The sequence below is a fragment of the Camelus ferus genome, chromosome 2 (genome assembly GCF_009834535.1).
Source record: "Camelus ferus isolate YT-003-E chromosome 2, BCGSAC_Cfer_1.0, whole genome shotgun sequence".
Classification (NCBI taxonomy): domain Eukaryota; kingdom Metazoa; phylum Chordata; class Mammalia; order Artiodactyla; family Camelidae; genus Camelus; species Camelus ferus.
In genome coordinates this window covers 14645645-14667224 of record NC_045697.1, presented here as the reverse complement: position 1 = coordinate 14667224, position 21580 = coordinate 14645645, and the positions used below count along the sequence as shown (strand labels likewise).

Genomic DNA, 21580 nt, shown 5'->3' with positions numbered 1-21580 from the left:
GAAAGAGAGACTGAGCAAAGAGTAGGAAGCCATCAGGTGTTTCTCAGCAGCTAAGATGATTGTATTTGTGAACATATATGACATACACCAGAAAACTCGCAGGATACTTGCAAGTCATGTTTAAAAGAGGTGGTGTAGATATCCTGCCAGAGACAATGAGGGCCAAGGCAGATATGCTGTTTGATAATTCTTGTCTTGACCCCACTGTCCTTTTTCAGGATAATGTGGTCTTGAGATATAATGTTTACAAATACAAAATTACTAATTGTGTTGGAACTAGGGGATGTAGATAATGGGAACTCCATAAACACTGTTATCGTCTCTCTCTTTTTTTTTTTTTTTTATTCTTTACGTTCTTTTTTCTTTTTTTTTTACATTTTTATTGAGTTATAGTCATTTTACAATGTTGTGTCAAATTCCAATGTAAAGCACAATTTTTCAGTTATACATGAACATGCATATATTCATTGTTGCATTCTTTTTTTTCACTGTGAGCTGTTATCTTCTTAATCTAAGAAGTTGTTTGATTATTCTTTGAGAATGTTGGAAAATAAGCCTCCATCTACCTTAAGATAATGGGTCTCTGGATGGAGAAGAAAAATCAATTAAGATGACTTCTAAAACTGTCTTTCCTCTGCATATCCATTTCTGGAGGCTCTCTAGCCTGGGAGTAGAGACCCAGGGTGCCTTTGCACAGAGTCTTTTCTAGGTATGGGCACCTCTCTCTGGTGTACCTGAGGCCGAGGGCCCACCACAGCCATCATGGTACAGGAGGTGTGTTAGACAGAGTTCAGTACTCTTCATGGAGGGCTGCTAGGGTCAGAAAATTGATTCCCTGACACCACCTCTAAGACTGTCTCTGTGGCCATTGTCCCCAAAGATAAAGGATTCCCGGAGGGTGGGAAGGGATAGACGGGATTTCAAAATTGTAGAATAAATAAACAAGATTATACTATATAGCACAGGGAAATATACACAAGATCTTATGGTAGCTCACAGAGAAAAAAAATGTGACAATGAATATATATATGTTCATGTATAACTGAAAAATTGTGCTCTACACTGGAATTTGACACAACATTGTAAAATGATTATAAATCAATAAAAAAAGTTAAAAAAAATATATAAATAAATAAATAAATGGGAAAAAAAAAAAAAAAAAAGAATTCCCAGTCAGTAACATCTCATCACCAAACATGGCTGGGATAAAGGCAATGATTAAAAGCAAACTGCTCTAATATAGGAAACTAGCCTACCTGCCTGCCTACCTTCTTTCCCTCCTTCCTTCCTTCCCTCCCTCCTTCCTTCCTTCCTTCCTTCTTTCCTTCCCTCCTTCGCTCCTTTCTTCCTTCCTCTTTCTTTTTCTGATTTTTTTTTAAATTACGTTCCCCTGATCAAGCAAATGGCCAAAGACTCCCTTTAGAAGATAACCTTTATTAAAAAAAAAAATTTACGACCTAAAAGGCAAAGCGGTTTAAAGCAGTCCAGCTTTGTGATCATAATAGCTAGGAGTGACAGGACACTGATTTTCTGAGGACGTTGACGTGGCTTCATCAAGGTACCAGCAGTCTTCCCCATGACCATGAATCACTGCATAATTTCCACCTAAGTGCTTTCCTGTTCACAAAAGAAAATAAGTGAATGCAATTGTTGGTAAGAACTGGAAATGGCAGTTCATCATCTTTGTCATCTCAGCTTCATTGTTAAAGATGTATTTAGAAGTAAGAGGTGAACAGGAGGACTTGTACTTTGCATTCTGCACTGGAGTATAATTTGAATTTTTCTTAGTCATGAACGTATGATCAATTTATAATTTTGTAAATAAGTGTTAAATAAAAGTGACTACTGATGGCCAGTGACTCACTAATCTTTGAGGGGCAGTAATTCTTTGAATGTCAGTGTTGGAGAAAATATCAGCAAATAAACATTAAGCATAATCTGTTTACGTTCTCACAATTTTTTAAGAAGTGAATTTTTAGCACTGGAAAGTAGAGGGACACTCATTGTTGCCACACACCAAAGCGATCTCCAGCCCTCATGCAAATGCTGGAGTGAATGGTGGGAAGCAGGGAATTTGATGGATCTATAATATATTTAAAAAATCCTAAATGATAATTCTTTTTGTTTTGTATTTTTACATTAAAGAATACTGACATTCAATGAACTGAACATCTTTAAAGTGTTTAATATGATGTTTTGTTGTATGCAAATACCCATGAAATAATTTCAGTCAAAGCGGTGAACCTATACATCCATCACTCTCAAAAGTTTCTTCGTATCTCTGTGTAATCTCTCACTCCTGGCCTCCCCACCACTTCCTGCAAGCAATCTTGGGTCTGTTTTCTATATGAACTACATTAATTCATTTTTGTAGTGTTAATTAGTAGGGGTTATACAGTGTATACTTTTTTACCTGGTTTCTTACATTCTGCATGATTATTTTGGGATTCCTTGTTGTGTGTATCAGTAGATCATTCATTTTAATGCTGAGTGGTATTCCATTGTGCAGGTATGCAACAGTTTATCCATTCACTTCTTCTTGAATATTTGAGGTTGTTCCAATTCAGGGCTATTAGGAATCATGCTGATACGAACATTTGTGCACCAGCCTTTGTACGCCTGTATGTTTTCTTTCTCCCAGGTAAATCCCTAGGAGTGGGATGGACCATATGATGGGTGTATGTTTAATCTTTTAAAAGCAATTAAACTGTTTTTCAACAGTTTTTCTAGCAGCTTATGAGAATTCTAGTTGCTCTACCTCCTCATCAACACTTGGTATGATCACAATTTAATTTTAGCCAACTTGCTAGGAGTGTAAAGGTATCTAATTACGGTGTGAATTTGCATTTTCCTACTAACTAATGATACTGAGCAGTTTACATGTGCTAATATGCCACCTGTGTATCTCTTTGGTAAACTATCTGCTCAAAGCTTTTGCCCATTCTTTTTTTCCCCTGTATATATATATTTTTTATTGAAGTATAGTCAGTTTACAATGTTGTGTCAATTTCTGGTGCACAGCACAGTGCTTCAGTCATACATGAGCATACATATATTCATTTTCATATTCTTTGCCCATTCTTAAAATGGGTTGTTTTATTACTACTGTTTTAAGAGTTCTTTACTTATTGTGGGTACAAGTTATTTTCCCCCTATGTATGTTTTCTAAGTATTTTCTTCTCTTAGTGTCTTTCAAAGAACAGAAGTTTTAGATTTGATGAAGTCAAACTTAACGTATTTCTTTCTATAATAGATTATGCTTTTGTTTTTATATCTAGGAAATCTTTGCCAAATCTATGATCACTAAGACTTCTTCTAGAAATTTTATAGTTTTAGATTTTACCTTGAAATCTATGACCCATTTTGAGGTAATTTTTGTATATCGTGTGGGGTAAGGATTGAAGGTATTGTTTTTCTTATGGATATCTCATTGTTTAGTATAATTTGTCAAAAAGACTATCTTTTCTTAATTGACTTGCCTGCAGTGTTATTAAAAATCAATTTTCCACTTATTTGGTGATCTGTTGCTATCCCATTGATCTGTGTGTGTGGTCTTACTGACATACCACACTGTATTGATGATTTTAGCTATATAGTAAGTTTTGAAATTAGGTAGTGTTATTCCTCCAACTTTGTTCTTTTCAAATATCCTTGGCTATTATAGATTCTTTGAATTTCCATAGGAATTTGGAATCAGCTTGTTGCTTTCTACCAGAAAATAAAAGCCTTCTGTGAATTTGATTTTGATTGTGTTGAATTTATGTCATCTTGGGGAAAATTAACCTTAGCATTATTTAGCTTTCAATTTGTGATGCTATTATAAATAATATTGTTTTATTTCAATTTCTTATTGTTTAACATCAGTATAAAGAAATGCAAGTGATTTTTATATTGATATGTTTTTGCATTACACTAAGTTGTTATTATTTCTGTTTGCTTTTTATGCAGTTTTTTTGAGATTATTCATAGATAGTTATATTATCATTGAGTAAAGACAGGCTTACTTCTTTATTTTTAATCATAATACCTTCCCTCCTTGTTTCCTACCTTCCTTCCTTTCTTTCTTTTCTTCTTTTTTTTTTTCTGACTGCACTGACTAGAAGCTGCACTATAATGTTGAATAGAAGAAATGAGAGCAGATATCCTTTTATTGCTGATGTTAGAAGGAAAGCATTCAGTTTTTCATCATTAAGTTGCAGTAGGTTTTTCAAAGATTCTTTTGATCAGGCTGAGGAAGTTTCCTTTTGTTCTTGTTTTCTGAGAGTCTTCATTAGGAATGGATGTTGGAGTTTTAGCAAGTGCTCTGCTCTCTCAGTATCTATTAAAAAATTTATATATATATATACTTATTGAAATATAGTCAGTTTACTGTGTCAATTTCTGGTGTTATTCCATCTTTGTCAGAATTGAATTGCTAAATGGTAATTTATTTTATTATGGACTGCTAGAAAAATATAATGAAATGCAATATATTTAGTGCAAATAGGCAGATATTTTGGTCTGTTTTGTTAGTTGTTGTATTCTTAGTGTCTTAAATGGTGTCTTGCATATAATCAGCATTCAAAAATAGTTCTTGCTCAAATTAAGTAATCATCTACTCTATCCAGAGTAACTCATTAGGATTTTCATCATTATTTCTAATATTCAGAATAATCCTAAGAAGCTGATGATTTGACCTGTTGTTTGCAGAGAAAAAACTAAGGCTCACAGAGGTTCTGTGTCTTGCTGAAAGTTGTATAGATCATGTTCTGGTCCAGGTAGTTCTGAGAACTCAGTTCTTATGCTTTCCCCCCAAGTCATATTACACCATCAATGAGAAAAACTGAGACGGCAATTATGAGTTAAACTTGGAGCAAAATATCAAATCCCAGATCATTTGATCCCTTAAAGCAAATGTTACTTTTTTTTAAATTTCAGGTTTTTTATTTTTTATTTTTGGTTGACGCATAGTCAGTTTACTATGTTGTGTCAGTTTCTGGCGTACAGCATAATGCTCAGTCATACACATACATACATACATTACTTTTTAAGTGAAATGCACATTACCCACTAGGAATGCATATGACCATATTATCTGGCTGTGGGGCTTTGTGAACATGGACTACACACCTTAAAATGCAGCATTTTAGAATTTACTTCTAGCTTATAGAAACAATAGCACCAAATGGTCATAAAATGGGGGTGAATTTGAGCAATGGTTAGGAGTATGGACTCTGAAATGATATAATCCATGATCTAATCCCAGTTTGGCCACTTAATATTTTAGGAAAGTTACTTAATCTTCCAAATTCTTATTTCCATGTGTATAAAAGGTAATATTAGTAACACCCTGTATGCCAGTTGGAGCAGGTCACATTTGATTCAGAAGTATCAATGGCTTAAGAAAGTTGATGTGTAGTTCTCATTCATATCACAGTTTGGACGTGTCAGGCGGCTCTCCTAGTAGCGCTCAGTGTTTCTCCAACTCATGGCTTCATCTTCCCCTACGGTCTCTTTGGAGTCTACCTCTAGAGCTGCTATATTCAGCTGGTGATCAAAAAAAAATTATTTTTGAAGAATATCTTTCCTGATTTTTTGACCCAGAAGTGATAAACAACACTCTTGCTCACATTCACTGGTAAAATCCAGTGACAAGGCTTCATTTAAGTGCCGTAGACACAGGGAAATGCAGTTCCTAGCTAGCTTTTCCCCAGTAACGATTCTACACCATCGAAGGTGACCTTTTGCAGGCAGCTGACCTTCTCTGCCACACATTTTTCATGGGATTGTCATGAGGACTAAAAGGAGTATATGTAGAGCCCTTAGCGTTTGGCACATACTGTCTTCTTTAAAATGTGGGAGAGGTTGTTGAGTCAGTCTATTGATCTGGATACAATAAAGAATATGTAGCTAGGAATTGAATTTTCTTATCTATTCATTGAAAGAGATTAGGAAATTCAACTAAATGATATAAAATTATGTCAGATCACAGATGACTTTTTGGTTTTGGAACATTAATTATTCTGCTGAAATAACTACAATATAGAAAAAACACATGTAGGTGAGTAAGGCAGCTACAAATTGTTGTGGGAGTTGTGAGATCGGAGGTTTTAATACCTGTAGCTACACTGGGCTTCGCCCTCCTCTCCTAATGCTCATATACGTTTATTTAACAAATGCCGGTCTACATATCCTGCCCCTACGTGTGTTACGTCTCTCAAAATTAGCTTTGTCTTCCCATTGTCAAACTTTCAAGTGTTAAACCTCCAGGATTATCAGCACGGGGCTTCCGTGTTCCAGTCCAGCATACATCCCTAACCAGTGACTGCTTCTGAACCATGGCTTTCTTCTGTCCTACAAGTATTCTTTATTACCTGTTGAATCAAGTTTAAACTGTTCAACCTGACTTCCAGGCCTACAAACAACGTATCTCTGCCTGATATTATCAATGAAATAATATGTATCAAAATGTCTTTCTGTGACCGCCACCACAAGTTCTTCATGTCAGCCTTCTCTCCTAAATGTGTCCTTGAAATTTGCCCCCAACTACATACTTTTGCGTAAAGAATTCCTCCTCAGAAGAATGTCTTATAAGGTTCTCAGGCAGAGGCAATAAGAACATTTTCTTTGAGGAAGATTTATCAGTTAGGATTTGTTTAGCTGAATGTAACTGAAAACTCAAAGAAATAGTAAACACAAACCATTGGATGTTAGTTTATCTCTCATGTAAAGGAAATTTTGAGGCAGGCTGATAAAGGGGTGGCATGGCAGCTCTACCATCGAGAGGAGCCCTTCGCTCTTTCTCCGCCACCAGCCTAGAGCAGGGCTCAGCAAATCACAGCCCGCAAGTAGATCTAGCCCACAGACTATTTTAGCATGGCCTTCAAACTAAAAATGGTCATTACATTTTTAAAGGATTATAAAACAGAAGCCAAACAGATAATAAAGAATATGCAATGAAGGCACGATGTACCCCATAAAGCCTAAAAAATAATTCCTCTTGCCAATTTACAAAGAGTATAGTAGCTCCTGCCCTACAGCATGGTTTTCATTCATAAGCTCCTTCATGGTCAAACATAGCTGTTGGAGTTCCAGCCATCATTCTCTCATCCCAAGCAGCAGAAAAGATAAGAGAGGAGATGGCAAGCAAGGCATGCCTTCCAGCTGATGTAGTTCTTCTTAGGGAATGGAGCATTCCTGAAGTCTTACATATCACTTCTTTTTTCTACACATGGGATTGAACTTTACCACGTGGTTAGATCAAGCTGCATCGAATCTGGAAACATGGAGTCATTTAGCTGGGAACATTATCACTCCTAATAAAATTGGCATTCTGTTATTGACAAAGACATCTGTTGGATTGGCAAGCATCCATCTCTGCTGCAGGTCTGATAATGACTCATTTAAGCTCTCTAGGTTGCTGTTCCAACATTAATGAGTCATAGTAGTAAAGAATCACACAAGGCTTGTGCCATTAATGTGAATTGTAACATATGGGTTGATCACAATTCTGAAATGAATTGAAAGCACAGCCATTAATGACTGTTTAGCATATACATTGAGGTCCACCTTACTTTGAATTTCTGTGGTGTATAAGTATGCATTCACTCTTGCTGAACACACCCACTGTACTCTGAGCTCCTTTAAGTACAAGGCCTTGTCTTATCCATCTTTGTATCTCCATTGCCCTACAACTGTTGTGGAAACAAAACTGAGATTTAGATTTGTGTTTTAAAGTAAATCCACTGAGTCACCTTATTTTACTTTAACATCTATAGCAAAAGGAAGAGAATGCCTTTTCAATAACAAATAATTACTGAGCGCATACTGCTAGACTTGCAATGTACCAGGGGATACAACAGGAAATAAAACAGACAAAAACCCCCACTCTCATGGAACTTACATCCTAGTAGGACAAGAGAAACAATAAATATATAAATAATAAAAATATATATTGTGTGAGATGAGAAATGTTATCCCAAAACTAAACCAGAATAAACTAATACAGGATAGGGAGTATTGGCTGGGGTTGGGTGGGGGGGTAGGGGATTAACAATTTTAAAGAGGTATTCAGGGAAGGCCTCAAGGACGAGGTGTGAGATGAGCAAAGGGGCAGAGGAGGAAGGGAGGAAGCCAGGTGGATAGCTGGAGGAGGAGTCCTCAAGACAGCGAAGACTTCCAGTGTGAGGCTCTGAACAGACTCGTGATGGACATGTTTGAGGAATATCAAGGAAACTTCTAGCATGTTTAGAGCAGAAGTGGGGAAGAAGAAAGTGAAAAATTATTAGCAGCTGATGTGAAACTCTGTAAGCTATTATTAGGACTTTGAATTATAGTCTGAGTGTCAAGGGAAGACACTGGAAGATTTTGCACAGAAGAAGGATGTGACAAGGCTGATGTTCCAGAAGAATCACTGGTTGTTATGTTGAGAATATAGAGCAAGTGTGCTGAGCCGAACCAGGGAGATCAGTTAGGAGCTGAGGAGAGTCCCTAGTGTCTGGGGCAAGGCGGTGGCGATGCAGGTGGTAAGGAAGGTCAGATTGTAGATTCAGAACTTCCTATATTGTTTGAATTTTGAATCACAGGGTTATTTTTTAAAGGAGAGAAGAGAAGGAGAGGAGCTAGAGACAGTCAGTGTCAACATACTACTTAGGGTGATTTGCTGTAATGGGGACTAAAGAAATAAAGCAGTGATCTTGAAGAAGATGTATGGTCAAAAAGTCTTGAAATTTTATTTTATTTTCATGTTTACTTTAAAGAAAGGAGCACTCACAGTATTATGTAGACTGATCCAGCCGAGAGGGAAAATTAAGGATGGAGAAGAGAAAGGAGTGAATCCTTGGAGTGATGTCCCTGTGCAGGAAGAACTCCTGAGAGTCACAGTGGGTGGCCTTAGATAGGAGCCCAGACCTTTCATAGGCAGGAGGGGAAGGGAAGGCTGTCACTGGAACACAGAGGGACTGCTGTGGGCTGAACTGTGTTCCTCCCAAATTTCTATAGTTGAAGCTCTAACCCCCAATGTGAAGGTATTTGTAGGTGGGGCCTTTTGGAGGTAATTAGGTTGAGTTGAGGTCATGAGGATGGTGCCTTCATGATAGAATTTGAGCCCTTATAAAAAGAGACAGGAGAGAACTTGCTATCTCTCCATGACGTGAGGACACTAGAAGGCAGCCATCTGCAAGCCGGAAAGAGAGCCCTCACCAGAACCCAACCATGCTGGCACCCCGATCTCAGACTTCCCAGCCTCCGGAACTGTGAAAAGTAAGTCTCTGTTGTTCAACCTGCCCAGTCTGTGTTATTTTCTTGTGGCAGCCTGAGTAGACTAAGAGAGAGCTAAAGGCCAGATGTGAAGTCAATAATTATAGCTATAATTTTAATAAAATCCTCCTAGTTCTTTTATACAAATTGAGTTACTTAGAATTTGATCAATGATGTCAGTGTCACTAGGATTCATAGTTAAAATCAATCTCCTATGACAACCTGTAGGTAAGTCTTTACAGAGCAAAGGTTTCTATTGCAGTTTTTCTAACAAAGGACCTTTAACACACATTACGGGTCTCAAGTTTATAGCCTACAGTCCTTGCAACTATTAAAAAAGAGACTTTTCCATATTGCAAAAAGGCTCTCTGTCCTTTTTAGCAAGTACATTGTTGGATAAAAACGTGACTCTATGATGACAAGATACAGAATGAGAGTAGAGATGTGACTTAAATGTTACAGTAATACGGATATAAATTTTAAACTCATTAGCTTCTGTGTCAATTAACAAGACGTAATGGCTAGCTCAGGGCTTGTCTTTTCAAAGCCCCAATTCAACAGATTTCCTTTATTTCAAGCTCCTTCATTAACTGCTTATTAAGACTGATAGTCTCTGGATTCAGGTCTAATTTTCTACCAGGGCAGAATTACATAATATGGGGCTTATAAATTTCTGATATGATTCAACTGAACTCTCAACAATTTTATGATTGAATGAGTAAACACACACTATTTTATACTCACAAATTATCTTAGCAGAATAACCAGTTAAATCATGTTGTTATTTCTTGCTCTATAATTATTCCCTCTCCAATGCACAAATGCACACACACACACACACACACACACACACACAATCATACAACTGTATTGCACAGTCCTCCAAGACAAGGGGTGGTTCTTCTACCAAGGTCTAAATATCTGATCTGAGTCCCCATGTTGGAACCAGACTAGTTGAGATCACAGTCAGGGAGCCCTCCCAGAATATCAAAAGTCAGGAGTGGCTTTGTGAGTGACCCAGTATAGATGCTTCCCTAACTGGCCTCCCTTCTTTCAGTCATTCCTCCCCACAAGCCCAATTTCTCATTGTGTGCAGAGCACAAATGAACTCAAGCACCATGCCACTTAAATAAATCCCAAACTTCCGTGAGTTCTGAGCATCGGCTGGAACTCGATCCTACTTGAAATGTACAAGGTTCGCTCCACCTCTGCTGCATGGAAAGTCTCATGCCTCCTGCAAGGTTTCTGTGGGTCCCAGAGTCAGCTCGTGCTCCAGCATTCTCCCTCCACTGAAATACTGCTTACTCCACATATTGATTCTAGCAGGCAGTTCTGTCAGTCTGTCTCTTCTCTGATAGCACAACAGATGTGGAACTTGGATTCCTTCTTTATGTAAACAGTGTCTTCTTTCAAAACTTCTTTTACATTTCTATTCCTGCCAAACCCAACTTCTTGAGGTTTCTGGAATGGTCCAGGGCCCTCCTATCTCTAGTCTTTTGAAGATGTTGCTACCTCTCCTTGGAGACCCCTTCATTTGTGACTTTGTTCACCTAGAGCATTCCTTCTCATTTTTCAGGTCTCAACTTAGAATTCACTTCCAAGGCTCCTCAAGAATAAGGTAGAGCTGTATTTCTGAAACAGCCGCTTAGAGAATGGTCAAATACATGGTAATTCCAGTTACCAGATGGAATACTCTGAACATTTTTCTCTTCTTTAAAGACAGGGAGGTTTCAATATCTAATACTCGCTTCTTTGAAAAAACTTTGCACGAAAGTGTATTTCAATAAATAGTAAAATGCATAAATGCATGAAGAAGGAGACAAATTCAGAATTTTGGTAAATTGTTTAGTCTGAAACTATAAAACCCTTTGTAATTCACTGGCAGTGTCTTTGATCAAACTGGATCTTTCTCTTTTTAAAAATAACAACTGGATCTTTCTCTTTGTATAATCTCCTTAGCCTTTTACTGCGTTTAGAATTTCAAGAACATTTCAGATGTAGGGACTGAGACGTAATCAATTACCATTTTAGTTTGCACACTTATGTAATTCCTCTTAAGTAAAGTATTTTGGTTCAAATAAAACTACTGGAAAGATTTCTAAACTAACAATTCATCTTTTAATGCAGCATACTCAAAGCCAATTTAATTCGCATCTTCTTTTATTATATCCAAATTTGACATACTAGAAGCAGTGCAATTTTCCATTCAGCAAAGTTTGAGTGTTCATCAAAACAGATAGATCATTCATATTACTGCTCAGAGATAAATAAAATAATTGAGCAAATTGAATTGTGCTGTCTTTCTCAGTAGGGAGAAATTGTCTGTTACTTGCTGTGATTTGTCATTTTACTTGGCCTTTCTTAATGTTGTTTATTTCAGCTACTTTTTTTTTTTTTTGAGTATTACATTTTGAATTTTGTCCAGTTCTCTTTTAGGAACAAGACTTTTCACTGAAAAAAGAAAAACCAATGAACAGTGCATCTTGACAGCAGAAGTTTACTGTCTATATTTAAATATGTTAAAAATTAGTAAATAAGTAACATTTGGTAAAAGTACTATATAGAGGAATGGTATAAGCATGCCTTGATATTAAATAAAATACAGTTAGCATCACTGAATGCATGCATGTTATACAGGTGGGTGAAAAGTATGACATTAATCGTCCAAATGTGGTTTTGGTGACCTCAAAAGTCCATGATTCTAGATTATTAGCTCCACTGCTCACCTTCTTGTCCAGTATCTTGGCAATTGTTGATGGACGCATGCTCTATTTTCACTCTTTGAAAGCTGTTTTAGGATAGATTTTCCTTTTATAATAACAGTGTTTAAGGGCACATGGTTTCTTAGCCTAAGGGCAAAACAACACAACAAATATGAAGACTTTCTTGGATTTAAGATACTGAGCAAAAGGTATTACATCAAAAGTTAAGGCATTAGGCAGCAGGTTCCCAACTTTTATCCTATGAAGAAATTAATGATTTAGTCTATGATTTGGAAGAAAAAGTTGCCAATAATTGGTATAGGCATAAAACTTACTTAAAGTGCCAAAATTCATAGAAATATTACTTGATTTTCCCTTTTTTTTGATCGTCTAATCTATGACCTCAAAAAAATTCCTTCCATATATCTATTTTTGAAGCAAATTAGGAATAAGTACATCTTTAACAAACTTAGAAGATAAATGTTACGTTAGTAGCTAAACAACTTTCAGGCAGTTCATGAGCAAAAGGCTTCCCAGTGGTAGTAACATTCAGTAAGTGTATCTGTCAGGGAGTAAATACATCAATCAACCAAGTCAGGAAGGGATGGGACACAGGCACTGGGTAATTTGAGAGGAGCTGAACCACTTACAAAGGGTGCAGGGAAGTAATAGTTTAGTAAGAAATAGTTTAGTCTCTCAGGCTTGTGACAGCAGAACCAAGTGGGGAAACTTGAGACGTGGGGCAATGAAGGAGCAGCGGCTGCCGGAAGCTGGCGGGTGTTGAGGTGGGGGTGTGCACGGAGGGCCAGCAGATGGCACAGTGACCTCTAGTCACGAAGTACACCCAACTGCAGCCGGGCTTCAGGGAAGGAGCCTAAGCACCCCGTCTCCCTCTCCTCCTCCCTGTCACCTCAGGCCAGGGCACCCCGCGGGCTGACCAGAAGCTAGAGGATGTGAGAGCCTTCAGCACGTCTGTCCACCTCCGGAGACAGAGAGCAGGGCGGGCAGACAGAGACGCACCGCCCAGGAACCGCGAGAAACAGCGGAACGTGTTCTGATAGAGCAAATGAGCAAAAAGTGTTTCTTTATGACAATATCCATCGTGCTTCATATTAAACCACTGCCTGGTTTGTTTTGCATATATTCAATACCTTTGTCTTTATTCTGCTCTATTTTAAAATCCTGTATTAGTTTTTGGAAGGGAAAACATTCTTTTCACTGACAATATTTTCTTCTCAGAGACTTGCCATGTGTAAACATATACCTCTGGTAATAAATTTGCTTGGGATTCTACCTGTGGGTAGTCATTTGGGGACTGTGTGACTGTGACATAAAGTGGCAGGGAGATTTATTCTTGTCGTTGTAGAAATACAGAGGACTCTAACCTGCATTTCATTTGGGGTGGGCATGTGTGGTGGGAACATAAGTACAATGCTGGTAACGGACAGCCCCTCTCTCGACGACAGATTCCTGATCTTCATTTCAGTGTCCCACCTTTAAGGAATTTTCTCTCTCCATGTACCTGAAACAATCCCTTTGATAATGGATTTTAGAAAGCCAGTGTATAACTGAGAATGACAGAATTCACACTTCCAGATGGATCGCATTTACTGAATTAAACAGTATAATTTAAGTGTAATGATACTAGCAGTAAATTGCAAATAATATTTGGTCGTATTCTCAGTGTGGTCCTGATGTTTATGCCCAATCCCATCTAGCTAAGGGCCCGAGAAAACCTTCAGTTGGGTGTGGCTGTTGGAAACACCTTTTCCAGATCCTGCCTGACTCCTCCTATACTTGAGACTTGTTGCTCGTCTCCTCTGAGAGCACCAGGCCGATTTCTGTGCTGTGATGGGCCTCATCAGGCTCGCTGCTTTACTTGAATTGGGGTCAATGAAGTCACTTCAGAGAGAGAAAAGCAGTTGCTTCAGTTTCGGATTTTAATCAGAGCCCTTTTCACCTGCATTTTTTATGGCTTCTGCACTCCCTGCCATGCAGACCCCAGTGCCCAGGAAGCACTGGAGGACTCCACTGCCCTTTGGGAGTTTAACCCTGGGGGGCGTCGGATCAGGTCCCTTTTGGGGTACTGGAGCTAAGGCAGTAGTTTTCAAGCTCTTAATTCACAGGCCCGCTGCATCCTTTTCACCTGCAGAGCTTTTTAAAACCACAAATGCCCTGAAGTTTTATTTAGAAGATTGGGCTACAGTTCACAAATCTGAGTATTTAAAAATCTCCTGGGTTTGTAACCTCTCCCCACCTCCATGAAGAACCAAGTAATTCTCTGGGCCTCTCAATGCATAGCTTATTTCCTTTACTAAAGATGGGGAAGGATTGACGGTGGGCTGGATGGTAGTATACATTTTAGGGACCCTCATTTGCACAGCTCCGTGTGAGTTCTCCGGTTACGGGAAGTTTAGTGGGGAGGGGGCCAGGTTATAATCAGGAATCATTCCTGTGTGTGTAAACGTCACTGGTAAATTGCTGTCAGTGATCTCAAAGTAAAAGGACACGAAGCTCTGAGACTCTGTTAGTCTGTTACAATTCCTTTTCTCATTCTAAAGAAATATCCAGCTTTGCATTTATAACACAGTGCTGATTTTTCCCTAAAGATGGCCATCCAAATAGTGGAAGTGTCAGGCACGCATTGTGTGGGTCTGGCCCTGTTTGGGCTGCTGTTAGTGTGAGAGAGAAGGCAGATGATTGGGAGCAGACACAGAAAGAGGAGATGGCTACAGAAGAGACGGTAGTTGTTGAATTCACAGCATTTGATAACCACTGGATATGGGAGAAAGGGAAATGAAAGGACAAGACTGTTCTATGTTGTGAAGCTCGAGTGATTAAGAAAATGCTGTCATTAAGAATGGACTAGAGAAATAGGGAGGAGGTATTGGATCAGGTGAAAGGAGATGAACACTGGTTGACACTGGAAAACTGAGAATGGGAAAAGAGGAGCCTGAAGTTACATTAGGTTAAAATCTCAGCTTCAAGATCGCCAAACTTTGTGCCCTTCAATGAGTTTTGTGATATGTCTGAGTCTCCGTTTCCTTATTTTAATTGAGAATGCCTTTTACCAGGATCAGGGGTTGGGTGTGAGGAATAGATGTGAATTTAAGCATGACATTTAGCTCTCTTCTTGATCTACATTATGAGATGAATAGATGTTTGTCCCTGCCCTGTAAATATGGGGTATCTCTGAATGGATCTCTGTTAAATGATACTGTTTGAAAGAGGGTAAAAACATGACTTTTATACAGATATAAAATGAACACATGTCAAGTATGTTATGTAACTAATTAATGAATAAGAAAACCAGCAGGATGTTACAACTGGATCAAAAGAGAATGTTAAGTAGCACACATATATGGACAGATATAGAATGCTGTAGTAAATTTACAAACAGATGCAACACTGGCTTATTCTATGACGGTAGAGGGAGATTACGTTTCTGATGAATACAATTCATTCAGATGCCTATAGACAGAAAATCATCTGAATTAGAATCACGTAATCTATGATTTACAGAGCTGTGTGATAGTTCAAGGAAAATGAAAGGCACAGGCACTCTATGGAATTAAAAAAAAAACCCAGAAGATAAACATGTAGTATATTAGTTTTCTATTACCATGTAACAAATTACCATGAACTTTGTGGCTTAAAACATAGCCATTTATAGCTCATAGTTCTAACAGTCCGAAGTCCAGCATGGCTCAACCAGTTTCCCTGCTTAGGGTTTTACAAAGAAAATTCAACCTAGGCTAGGCTCTTATCTGGAAGCTCTAAAGAACAATGTCCTTCCAAGCTCATTCAAATCACTGGCAGAATTCAGTTCCATTGATTGTAGGACTGAGGTCCTGTATTCTTGCTGGCTGTTGGCCAAGGGCCAATCTCTGCTCCTACATCCCACCAGTCCTCACGTGGTCCTCTCCATCTTCAAACCAGCAATGGGCCTTTGAGTTCTTCTCTGCGTAGAATCTTTCTGCCTCCTTCTTGTGCCACCAACTGGAGAAAGTTTTATGCTTCTAAGGAATTGTGTGATTAGATTAGGCCCATATGGATAATCTCCATGTTTTAAGGTCAGTGGATTTTGGACTTTAATTACACCTGCAAAATCTCTACATAGCAATCCCTAAGTTAGTGTTTGATTGAATAACCAGGAAACCAGAATCTGGGGAGAATAATCTTTAGGATTCTGCCCACTACCCAGTAATACTTTTGGTCCATTTCAATGTAGTTCATAATTTTTTTCTTACATACAAGTATAAAGAAATTGCTCTCTATGGTTTAATTTTCAGAATCCACTCTTGCATGTTTTAGGTAGATATGAACAAAACATAGTAAGAATATAGTAAAACAGATGTTACCTTCTCACTCATAGTTTTCGTCTCCATGTATAGCACCAATTTTCAATATACTTTTAGATGTCATCCATAATTTTCACAGTTTAATCCCTTAATCCTCAAATTATCACATGGTGTTAGAGTTATTGTCACTTTCGAAATAGCTGTGACACATTTCCCAGGTGTCTGCACATCGCATTTATGTCGGCAGCTGCTCAGAAAGCTTGACAAAGGAGTAGGATGCTGGCAACACAGCAAGGCTGGGAGGTGGACAAGAGACCCAGCACCTCTGACCTCAGATCTTTCCTCCTTTCCTACAGCAGAACTTCCAGGAGCCAGCAGGGCCCTAGGAACACTGGTGCGAAGTTGCATTTTTGAGGCAGCAAGTCAGAGATGCTTAGAGGTAATCTTCCTAATCTAATCTTCCTACCTAATCTCCAAAATGAGGTGGCTAAAGCCGAACACCTACCATAAGCCAGGAATATAAAAGTCCTAGAACTTCTATAGGTAACTAACCTCTCCCATTTTTACAATGCTCATTGCTAATTATTCCCAAAGCCAGTCAATTCATCATCCCTCTCTTAACTCTCATGTGCCCAAACTTCTTTTCACTTAAGACCGAACTATTCCCTGAGCAAATACAGAAGTACAGAAGCCCGTTGTCTCCAGCAGACCCTTTTCTCCTATCAAAGTGTATTCTAGTATCCCTCAGCCCTTGGCAGCCCTTTATTTTCCTTCTGTTGTTCTCTTGTCCTGAAACACCCTATACAGACTGACATACCAGCTCGTTTTATACCATTTATATTTTTTAATGCCCTAAAATAAAATGTTCTTGTCAAATCAATCCAGATTTATTAAAATCACTTACTTTCCATTGAAATGCCTTCACAGAATAAAGTGTGCATGCCATTAAAAGATGGGGCATGCTTTTCCTACATTTTCACTACCTGATTCTTCTATGATACGTATATATTCAAACACTGAGCCAACACAGTAGACAACACAAATACTATATAAAAACAGGGAGTTTGTATCCTACAACGAAGAGGCAAAAATTCTCCTTATACATATTTTCCTTCAAATCATCGCTGATAATTTTCCTCAACTAAGACAATAAAAATTATGTAAATACCACCATTCAATGAAATCTAACATCTAGTTATTGAGTATCTACGATATGATAAGAATAATTATTATACTCCTTGCTATGGAAAAGGGGCAAAAACCGGACTCCTTGTCCCTAAGACACTCACAGACTAGTTTACATACATGCCACACTTGACCAGAAAGACGAATAGCAATATGCAGTTATTAAAAGCAACAAACAAATGATTGTTCCAAATAATATATGCCGGTGGGGCTGGAGAGGAGGTAGGAAAGGCTTCATGGAGGAAACTGGGGTGCTGAGGGCCTTGAAAGTGATGGAGTGTGGAGAGGGACTTTCCAGTCATGGAAACTAACTTGAGTTAATGCCCTCTTGCAGAAAGGAAGGAGAGCCAGGGGTATGCTAGTTCGGCTAGATGAGTGGATATTGCTGGGAGAAAGGTCAGAAAGAAGACTGGACAAGTGGGTGTGTGTCAAGTCTTTCTCATGCTGCGTCACTCTGACACTCACCTTCCTGCCTCCCTCTAACACTTGTGACCCTTATGAATGCAGTGAGCCCACCCGCACGATCCAGCATCATCTCCCAATTCAAGATTCTCAACTTAACTACATGTGCAAAGTCCCCGTTGCTGTGTTAGGTAACATATTCCCACGTCTGGAGATGAGGACTTGGATGTCTCTAGGAGGCAGTTATTCTACCTACCACAGGGTGCAAACCAATTGTGAGAGAACAAAAGAGAAGTGCTTTGCCTCTGCCCAGGGAGGTATTGGGAAAGACTTCAGAATTTGAGATTTTAGGATCAGTAAGTGATTCCTAGGGGGAATAAAAATGAGGACAGAATTTCTCAACAGAAAACCACAGCATGAAAAACATATGTGTGCCTGAAGAAATACAGAAATAATAATTTTGTCATCCAAGGCAAGATGTAAGTATAATAAGAAAAAAAATAAGATGGAAGAATCAAGTGGAAAATAGAGCATTTGAACTGGGTTTTGAGGAAACAATAATATTTAAACAGTTTGAATGGGATCCAAAGAAGGCAGGAGTGAGAGGAAACTGGAAAAGGGAAGAGGATTCCAGGTGGCAGAAACGGCACCAGGAAAGGCATAGCAACAGGAATGGCTGGGCACATTCACTTTGACTCCAGCCTGGGGTGCAAAGGATGTGTTGGGAAATGTTGTCATCAAAAGTTTCTTTTAAATTCAAAACTGATGCTTCAGGATTCAAAACCAAACCAAAACAAAAAGATAAGGCATAGGAAAAAGAACTCATTTGGGGAAAATACATTTTTCAAGAAGCAATATTTCTAAACATGTTCATACCAACATCCAAAGTTTTCCATTACTATGGAAATTTTTCCTGTTACTAAGTTCTCCACTGCTTTTTCCATTACTATGTCAGTAGCCTAATCATAATTATCCTTTATCAAGTTCTTATGCACAGACACAGTGGTTAGTGCTGAGTTAAGAATTGTTAGCCCTATTGACCAGATGAAGAACAGAGGGTCTGACAAGGTAAAGCATTGCTTTAAGTTACCCAGAGGCAGATCCAGGATATTTCTTTAAAAATACTTTACAATAAAACTATAAGAAGCTAAAATAGTTTGCCAATTTGATAAAGTGCAGAATTAAAAGAAACCTCTTTTTTTCCCCTAAAGGTATGGTATCTTCAAATTTGTAAAGGATTACATAAAAAAGAAATGAAAAAAGGAAAAAATGGAAGAGGGAAGATAAAGAATTCCTCCTGACTTCCCTGATTAGAAAACTTGAAGACTCACCTATTGAGAATTGAGAGATGCCTCTTACAGGCATTAAGTGCTTAGACTATTTACCATCTCTGGAAATGCCACTCACTGCTGCTCTCTTTTGGCTGAAAGGGTTACTTTTTCTCCATGAAGTTACAGCGATTTGCAGTGAGATGGGCGACTCTTCTAGGGCACCAGTGAGCAGACAGGTACCAGAATTTCAAAGGGGCTCTGAGGTCTTTCTGCCCTTGAAAATTAACCATGAGAGTTACTCCTTTATCTTGTTCCACCTTGATCCTTATTGCTAAAACATTTCACCATAAGGATAGGATAGAAAAAGTAGATGTTAACGTGATGTATTTGTTAGTTTAGTAGGATGTTCAATGGAATGGAACACAGACGTCAGTCTTGAGAAAGGGCTAGACGTTCACAGGATCTAAGCATAATACAGACATACCTGAGGTTGTGTAGATCAACGGTGTGAAGTCAGGAGAGGTCTCAGAGAAGGTTCTCAAGGAGAAGGAATAGTGGCCTCTGAAGGCAAATTTTGCCAAATCAGTAGTCTGGCCTGAAACTCAGGAGTCTGACTGAAGCCTGCATTCTCTACCTTGCTGGAAACCTGCAGCAATGGTACTGAACTTGACAAGTTGGCTTGGATTGGAAGATGACTGCCTATCATGTCTCTTAAATGTATAGGTCACTGAACTGCGTCCCAGGAGAATTGTAATCAACTTAGGTTTCCAAGATGCTCTCAAAGGAAGAAATGGAGGAGAGGAGAGAAACCATCTGGAACTTCCTGGTTAGAACCCAGCTCTAGCGGTTGGACAGTTTCCTCAAGATTCAGCACACTAGGCTTCTAGCTAATCTAATTAGGCCCCTCGTTGGCCTACTCCCTGTGACTGGCGTAATCACACATTTCAGTGCGGCGATGCTTGGAAGAAGGTTGCACGCTTGAGTCTGTGTATTTTGCTGCTTCCGTTGTTCCTTCTAAAAAGTATCCTTTGCTAATTTTCCCAAAAGATTACTAGATTCCTCCAGTGGTTATTTGTTCTTCAGGCAAGTCATTAGGTGGGGAACAGAAAGTCAGAAAACAAAACACTTTGTACCATAGGCCATTAAACAGTTGTAAATAAAATTAAAACCCAGAGATATGTTGGGACCTTGGGGCAAGGCAAGCATCTGGAAACATTTTCAAGGCTCGGAAAATTTAAGGCATTATTTTAAATTACACAGTTAGTGTCAGAGCTAAGGCTGTGCTCTAAAAACAACTTTCTCCAGGTACCTGCAGAGTTTATTTCAAGCCTGTGGTAACATAACTTTGTTTTGGAAAGTACACATTCTGCTACTTAGGTTGGATTAAAAAACTAATGGCAACAGTTAGGATTTACTGATCATTTACTTTGTACCAAGGACTATTAAGCACTTAATATGGGATATTTCAATGACTATTTGTAAAAACATTATTGCTGCGTCCAGCGCAGCTCGGGACCGTGTCTGAGGATGGGCGACGCAAGAATTAAGAAACAAAGAGACCAAGTAAAGAGCGAAAATGGGACCAGGGGACTCAAGGTCTCGTGGATCTAGAGCGCCAAAAGCCTGGTCGACATCCTGTTTATTGGGAGTATACGGCTCAGAAAGAAATGCGATCAAAGAGGTGGGGCTTTAGATATTTCAAGCGACAAGCACTAAGTTCTGTTTGTTGGTTAACTGATTAATTTCAGGCCTGTCCCTCCCAGGAACAATCACCCTCCTCGGGGTATGCAGAATTTCTGAGTCTATCCTGTTATTGCCTCCGGGACATCTCAAGATAGCAAATATTTCCCCTGGGCTTAACCGCATGCTTTCATTGCCAGAACAAAGTTCTGTTAATGGATGATCTGGCTTTCTAGGACCAGCTATTATTTTACCCTAAGGAAATATCTGCCCTCCTTCTTGCCCTTATGGTCGATCTCAGGATTTCTCCTTAAAAATTTTCTTTAGCATAATACATGCTATAGGTCATCTACTATGTAAAACATTAAAACAAAGCAAGCATGTGCATTTTAAGCAAGTGTGACTGTAATATTTTAAGCTCATGGAAATCTAGATGTGGCTTGTTTTCTAGCTGCTTGTTGTCCAGTAGCCTGTTTTCCAGCAGCTTGTTTCCCAGCCCGTTATGAGGTGGGTATAATTACTTACCCCATTTGACAAAAGAGGAAGGGGGAGCTCAGTGACATTCGGTAATTGACCCAAGGCAATTTGGCTAATAGGTGGCAGAACCCCAAGTAAAACCTGTTGTGTTAGGGCTTCTGAGCCCAAGTTTGTCCTCACTGTGCAATTCTAGGAGTACTCACAGCATGCAAATACTCATGCTGATTAGTGAAATTAGCCAGTCACAGGACAAATACTGCATGATTCTTCTTATATGAGGAATCTAAAATAGCCACACTCATAGGAACAGAGAATAGACTGGTGG

General features: G+C 38.8%; 1 protein-coding gene across 4 annotated transcripts in view; it reads left to right on the top strand.

Annotated features, from left to right (window-relative positions):
- The window catches only part of KCNIP4 (potassium voltage-gated channel interacting protein 4), an 813618-nt gene that overhangs the window by 452794 nt on the left and 339244 nt on the right, over nucleotides 1-21580 (top strand). Inside the window, exon 1 of one of the 4 annotated variants that reach the window (XM_014559283.2) lies at nucleotides 16597-16679. The exons of the other annotated variants lie outside the window; for them this stretch is intronic. Coding sequence (XP_014414769.1) covers nucleotides 16670-16679 — 10 coding nt within the window. The 5' untranslated portion in view covers nucleotides 16597-16669. Of the gene's footprint in view, nucleotides 1-16596; nucleotides 16680-21580 lie in introns of those variants that run through there. 4 annotated transcript variants of the gene reach the window in all.